Source organism: Molothrus aeneus, chromosome 6 (assembly GCF_037042795.1).
Source record: "Molothrus aeneus isolate 106 chromosome 6, BPBGC_Maene_1.0, whole genome shotgun sequence".
NCBI lineage: Eukaryota > Metazoa > Chordata > Aves > Passeriformes > Icteridae > Molothrus > Molothrus aeneus.
The window spans coordinates 40,988,438-40,995,580 of NC_089651.1; the positions used below are offsets into that span (position 1 = coordinate 40,988,438).

The 7,143-nt window shown below is 44.4% G+C and overlaps 2 protein-coding genes across 2 annotated transcripts; one reads left to right on the top strand and one right to left on the bottom strand.

Annotated features, from left to right (window-relative positions):
• The first annotated feature begins 244 nt into the window (after nt 1-244).
• On the top strand, nt 245-4,539 carry SAMD15 (sterile alpha motif domain containing 15). The gene is made up of 3 exons (XM_066552781.1): nt 245-426; nt 546-644; nt 2,579-4,539. The coding sequence occupies exons 1-3, from the start codon at nt 259-261 to the stop codon at nt 2,843-2,845; spliced, it is 534 nt and encodes a 177-aa protein (XP_066408878.1). The 5' UTR covers nt 245-258; the 3' UTR covers nt 2,846-4,539.
• Nucleotides 1,008-7,056, bottom strand: NOXRED1 (NADP dependent oxidoreductase domain containing 1). Its single transcript, XM_066552549.1, is given in 6 exon segments — nt 1,008-4,285; nt 4,288-4,368; nt 4,371-4,619; nt 5,013-5,217; nt 6,036-6,243; nt 7,049-7,056. Coding segments are annotated over 6 exon segments (1,002 nt in total). The 3' UTR covers nt 1,008-4,034.
• Nucleotides 7,057-7,143: the final 87 nt, after the last annotated feature.

A 7,143-nucleotide genomic window follows, 5' to 3' on the forward strand; every position in this document is an offset into this window, starting at 1 on the left:
CGAGCGCGGGGGACGGAAACACCCGAGCGAGTGCGTGAGAGCCGGGCCGCGGGGAGATGGTGGCACCGCGGTGCTCATCCCTCAGCCTCCCCTCTCGACAACGCAGCCAATCAACATTCAGTTCTGCAGAGCCGCGGGGCGCGGGCGGCGTTGCAGGCTGACAGCAGGGAGGGAGTGGCGGAAGAGAGAAGGGGGCGCACCTCCAGGAAGCGATGGTTGCCAAGGTAACGGGGTCCCGGGAAAACGCGGCGGCGGGGCATGGGGCCGGTGGAGCCGCGCCCGGGTTCCGCGGGGACTGGGGCGGCTGAAGGGCCGCAGCCTGAGCCCGAGGGTGCAGGGGGACCGCGAGCCGTCTGCCCCTTCCTGACCTGGAGCGCCGAGGAAGTGGCCGAGTGGGTGGCGCAGCTCGGCTTCCCCCAGTACCAGGTGCGGGGCTGCCGGCCCGGGCGGGAAACCGCCTGGAGCGGTGGCGCTGAGCTCAGTGTGCGCGTGAGAGTGGCAGAGGGCGATCCCTTTCCCTCCTTTCCCTCCGCTTCCCTGCCCAGGAATGCTTCAGGGCCAACGGCATCAGCGGCCGCCGCCTCATCCACGCCAACTGCTCCAACCTGCCCGCCATGGGCGTCACGGACTTCGGCCACATGCAGGTGCAAAAGGGCCGCTCGGTTTTATTTCCTTCTTTTACGCTTTGCTGGACACAAACAGGAGCTGTCTCTTCCTCATTTTATGAACATTTTTTCCTTTCAAACCTCTATATTTTCTTTAACACTGATAGTTAAGGCTGAATTTCGGGGCTACAGTCTGGCCTTCCAAAGCTTCCTAAAAGTTCAGAAGAACAAATTTACTTAAGTTTCATTACCCCCTTTCCCTTCCCTAGTGGAAACCACAGAGGGACCGCATTTACAGAGCCAAATCATCTGTTTTGCATCACAATTTGAAGTTGCTTTCACCAGAAGGCTCAGGTAGAAGTTCAAACCAAGAAGAAAGAAGAAGCTCTATACTCTAGTTACTAGAGTATTAACACTGTTTATTTTATCCTACAATACCAAAATGCAATTTCACCACAGTTCTGTCTGGCTGCATAATCTTAACAGTTTGTTTGAAACTAAATAATGCCACCAAAAACATTAACTAGTGCCAAGACTGCCTGTTGTTTTGACAGAGAGGCATCAATTTAACACTAAGTTTTTCAGACAGCAAACCTTCATGAATATTTCTGGTACAAGCAGGTAGAGACTACAGTCATTTGTGCTTTCCAAAAGTGGAAGAATTCTATATGCTTTGTAAGCCTCACCCTCATATTGGGATATAGGGATGATGTATGGTGTTAGTTCAGCTGCTGAGTAAATACTAGGCCATGGGTTAGACATATCAGCTGTGACCCATTCTTCCTCTGGTTGGAACTGAAATTCCTCTAGATAAGCAACAGACAGCCAGGACACTGCCACAAGCTTGGAAGTGAGACAGTCCAGTAGTGTTTTCCAAAGCTTGCAGGTAAATTGGGAACATCTCACAGACTTCAGTGGAACCTAGATGCTCTCAAAGGTCATGCCCTATCCTGCCAGTTATTTGTGTTTTAAAGAACTTTTTTCTGACAGAATCCAAGTATGCAGAGCTCTGCAGGATGGGGCCCTTTGGGTCTTTCAGGAAGTGTCTACTAAAGGAGGTGAAAAGTTAAAACTGCAATTTCCCAACAAGAAATACAAACTAAAGGCTGTGAGCAGTGGAAACTGATACAGTTGCTATAGAAATAAGAGTGATAGCATCAGCTCAGTGAGATGGAAACTGTTTGCAGTTTAGGGGAAATGGCAGTTTGGTAGAGAACCACGCAGCTAATTATGTGGAAGCTATGCAGCGTGGACGTTACTGCTGGTTTTAATCCCACTGTAATGGTATTCTAAATATCAAAAGCACTCAAGATAAGAGTCTGGTGTTCTTTTGTTATCACAAAAAGTCAAGCTAAAGCTGGGGGAGGGTTTTGAGCAAATACTGTGAAAGATCAGTAAAACCTTGCAAATTGTATTTTGAAGCTTCAGTCAAATTAGATAGTTAAATTCTCAGAAGTTGCTTCAAAAACAATGGTAAGGCCCTGCTCACTCACAATTCCAGGTCCAGCCATCTCAAATAACCATACACTCATCATTTTCTAAATGAACAATATGATTTTTCACTAATTAGTTTTTACACTTTTGCGTAGACTGTAATTTGCATTATAATTTAACAAACAGCAATGATTTTGCTTTAAGCAGAAGAGACTGCAGTTCATTTATCCATAACTTGTTTGTCCTTGAAGTGCAAGGATGAAAGCAGAGCTATATTTATGCCACTAGGAGACCAGATGTGATGCCATCCCTGATAGTAAATCTGGAGAGAAGGTGATATGCGCTGCTTTAACAGAGTCACATGGAGCTTATGGATTCATATCCCCCTTATGTTGCAACTTCAAGCATGAAACTGTACCAAAATTCAGAATATCACTGTTATTTCCTGCTGCTCTGACATGGAATGGATAGTTTTAGCTGTTGCCCTATTGTCTTGGTTTAAGAAATGAGAATTTCTGATGTTTTGTCTTGTATTTCAGGAAATTTCACGACACGTGCGAGAGCTGCTGGGGATTGAGGAGCCTCTCTTCAGCAGATCCATTGCCCTCCCATACAGAGACAATATGGGTCTGTTCCTAGAGAGAAAGGCACCAACAGGAGAGAAAGCAGATGCCCTCACTTTCTCACAGTTTATCCAAAAAGCAGGACTGGAGCCCTATACTACAGCTCCTTCTTTGCAAGGATTCCAGGCCATGGATGGAGTAGATGCTGTCCCTGCATCACAGGACATGCAGAGGCAGAATTAGAGACTCATACTGCACTTTTGCCTTTGTAAGAAGCCCAGCAGCCACAGCAGACTGTACCCTTATTACCTTGCAGACTGTTCAAGGAGGTACAGTTCCACCTTTTAACAATTACAAAAAATTGTGCACTGCACTGCCACTGCAGCTCTTAGACATTTTATTACACCAAACCCATTCCCACATTGTCTCTTTTCTGCAATACTTCATTTGCTTGCAGGAATTAAGTGAAGTGGATGTTATGGATCAGACTGTACCATTGTCTGTCTTTCACTTCTGCTTCACAGTTGATTTGAAAATACAGAAAAAACCAATCATAGACATATTTTAGGCACAAGTGATTGATAAGAACTTCCCAAATGCTCAAGTGAATAGATTTCTCCCAGGCTTCAGTGTCTGCAGACTGGGCTTGCTCTGAAACCCAGATGTAAGATAAATGGCATATACAATAACTGGTGTACAGGTGTGCAGACAGCTGCTGTCAGCAATCAGAATTAAGCAAGGGATCTAGGTGCAACATGCATAACTAATCCTTGGCCACAAAAATTATTTCCTGTAATGCAAAACCAGGTAGGCATGTTTATCATGGTAAACAGTACTGTGACACATGATAGACGGTGGCAGAAAGTACAAAAGAATACTGAACTATAGAATTTATGGAATAAAAATTGCTTTGTCCTGGGTGGATTTGGACAGAGTATCCAGTTACCTGCTTTTTCCCTGAAGGACATTTCATATAGTCTGTGGTGGTGAGAGTGGGGTGCATTATCACCAGCAAGGAAGTAGAAGTGCTCATGAAGGCCTGGCTCAACACAAAGAGCACTCCTGACTAAATCATTACTGTGTTGTCAGGATTCAATGGCTTTCTCAAGGTCCCTCATGGGGAATAAAAAAATAATAAAACAAAAAAGACTGGGCCTCATCCTATTTAGTTTTTTACACCAAAGCTGCAGCCTCTACAAAATAACCGTAATTTAGTTTTGTAATTCAGTTCTGTATTGAAGCTGCAATAGAAACACAGGTTCTGAAGCAGTTCATAGGCCAAGAAAATTATGTAAGAAGTAAATTCAGACAAAAAACCCCAAACCAAACCAAACCAAACCAAAAAAAAAAACCACCTCAGGTAACCAGGGATAAGCAAGTTTGCTGAGCAGTGTAGAGACTGAAACTCATAGAAGAAAATGTGTGCATAAGGTTATTGGCTGGAATAGTTCAGAGTCTGAGAGTTAACAGTGCTGGTTCTTGCACTTAGTCCCATGAAAGGGCTGGGACGAGATCTCAGCAAAGCATTCCTCATGGGCTTCATTAAGGTTTGTGAAGATTTAGAATCGTACTCAGCATTTTCCTCTGGAATTTCTGAGAAACTGTTGGAAGCAGCTGTGGATAATGGAGACTTGTTATCCAGTATCACGTTAGGCTCCACTGCAGCTGAAGTGAGAGATGTCTGGTGCTGAGCAGCCCACACTGCTTTGTAGGACAGTCTCCAGAGGGTGCCTGGTACAGTAGAGCACCAGGCATCAGATGGCAAAGACAAGCTCTCTCTTTTCTAGCAGCTGCCTAAAGAGAGACTTTCTCAGTGACACAGCTGTCAGGACAAACCAGGGGAAGGTTCTGGGATGGGAAAACAAGTGGAAACATTTACTGGCAACAACTGTCCAAAGCAGCTTGCTAATAATGTAACAAACAATGGTTTTCTTCAGTGTCTGACTACATGACTCCTTCTTGGGTCTTTGAGAAACCATCAGACTCAGAGACTTGAATATAAAATGTTGCAGAATGGCTCTAGAACAGTCCTGCAAAAGCAGGAATCCTTTCCCTCAAGCAGCCTTCCTGTCTTAACATCCTCAGTAGCCCAGTTCATGAACTGTCAATAAGATCATTACCCCCAAGAACTGTCCTCCCTAGATATTCCCATAGGAATTTTTTTTTTGTATTCAATGCCCTAGTCTTGATCAGTTGCTTCAGACAACCCTGATAAGTAGGATCTAGGGACAAAATAACTCAGTCCAGGTCTTCTGTTGCTAATACATCATCTAAGGCAATTCCTGGGGCAGAGATGTGTTCCTAAGGACAGCGTGGAGTTCAGCACTTTCCAACCCAACAAGGCAGCCCATGCTTTCTGTGAGATGAGGCAAGCTGCAAAGCAGAGACAAGAAGTACCTCAGCATTCAACTATCTTTCTCCTCTTGAGTAACTGAAGAGGCAAAATCTTTGCTGAAAAAAACTCTTGCACACAAAGCTGGGCAGGAAGATTTTTGTTCTGCACAGATGAGGCAGCATTCAAGAAAGGTGAGGTCATTTGTTCATTTCAGTGCCTTCTGGTGAGGCAGATTCTGCCACAGGATGCTGTTTAGGCCTGCATAAAAAATGACCACCATCTATTCATGGGATTATATTTTCCTTGCAGGATGAACAAAAATCAAGTATCAATTACCAGTGTGCACACAGATGTGAAGAGATATTCTCATCTCACACTGCTGGGAGGAATCACACTGACAACCAGACCTGTTTGATTTGAAACCTCTGATCTAGAACCATTTTAGGTGAGGGATTTTAAAATTAATAGTAACAAGTCTAATATAGCTTGTACTTTATGTAGCTCATACTAATTGAGTAACCAGTAGTCCTTGACAGGTCATACAACCATTCTGCCATGACGGCACGCTGAGCACCAGGGGTGCTTCAAGTGCACTCAGCTACGCATTCATGACAGCGTGGTTGTTCCTATGTTTCAGATCCCCTTTTGTAGAAACAATGGGTTAGAGTTCCATCCAGTGGTAATACCCAGAAATTGCAGGATTGAGTCCTGCAGTAAATCCTGTAGTGAAACTGTATGGTGAAAGGTGCACTGTGAAGTCTTTTTAGGCCACATGTAAGTTAGTAAGTTAGCAGCTGTTATGGTGGAGTTTGCTCAGATGCTTTGAGTTCTTTTAACTCTAAGGGAGTTGTATGAGTTCACTGCAGTATGTGAATATTTTGTGTGTTAAGAATGAGTTATGAGTCTGCCAGCATAAAAAAAATGACATGGGGCCACCCATGACATAAAGCTTGTTTGCTCAAAAATTGTTTTTGATCAATGTATAAATATGTGAAAAATCTTATACAGGATATGGAGTTGGAATGATTTTCACTGCACATCCTGGCCAGAATAAAGTAATGCAACTCACTGCCACCTCAAAGATAGGGTCAGAGTTTAATTGGTGACAGTTCCAGGCCCAGGCTCTGAAATGACATGGTCCATTTTTCTTGAGGGGAGGGATGGAGGTGTCAAGGCTGTACACAGTGACAGGACAAATGGCAGCATGTGTGACGGGAGGCAGCAGAGGAACACAATGTCCTCCCAGGCCACCAGCTCAGCATTGTCATAAATGCATGTAAAGCTCTGCTTCTGCAGGGCTATTGAACTAAGCAAGGTGAAAGGGACTCAAAAGCTCAGAGAGAAAGCAGAGCTATGAACCAGCACACCTCTAGGCACCAGAACACATTTACCTGTGCTCTGCCACATGCAGGTGAAACACAAACCACTGCTACCAGACTGGTAGCAGTCTGCCTGCCCAAAGTGGCACAGAGGGACTTTGGTGGCTGCCCATCACTGTTCTTATATAGCAAAGGGCAGCAGCAGAGTGACACAAAGGAATAAATATGCAAAGAACTCAGCTGCTTGGCCCAGTCCTTGCAGGCTGATTTAAAGTCTTTAGCTGAAACAGCTGATCCTTGGGAATCTGGCTAGTTTTCAAGACCTATAAAAAGCTATTTAATAAACCCTGTTTCATCTCTTCCCTGAGATGATTAGAAAGAGGATTTTATTCCAACATGTCCCTGGAGGACCATTCTCCCTATTTGTCTTATCTATGAGTTTATGGGGTTATATGACTTTATATGCAGCCTGTAGACAACATCGTTTACTCAATTACTATGAGCTACATAAAATACAAGCTGTATTAGACTTGTTACTATTAACTTTAGCATCCCTCAGCTAAAATGGCCCTAGATCAAGGGCAGTCTTACCAATTTGTCCAAGTATGTGATAACAGGGAGTAAAGAAAGGGACCCAGACTCTCTTCAGTGGTGCCCAGTGATGACAAGGAGCACCGGACACAAACTGAAATGTGCTTGTCCATCTGAAGACACAAACTCACCTTTTACTGTGAGTATTGCCAAATTCAGAACAGGTTTTCCAGAGAAGCTGAGTTGATGCTGAAAACCCACACAGCCATGGTCTTGGTCTGCCTGTTCCAGGTGATCCTGCTAAAGCATGAGTAGACTAAATGATCAAGAGGTCCCTTCCAACCCAAATGATTCCT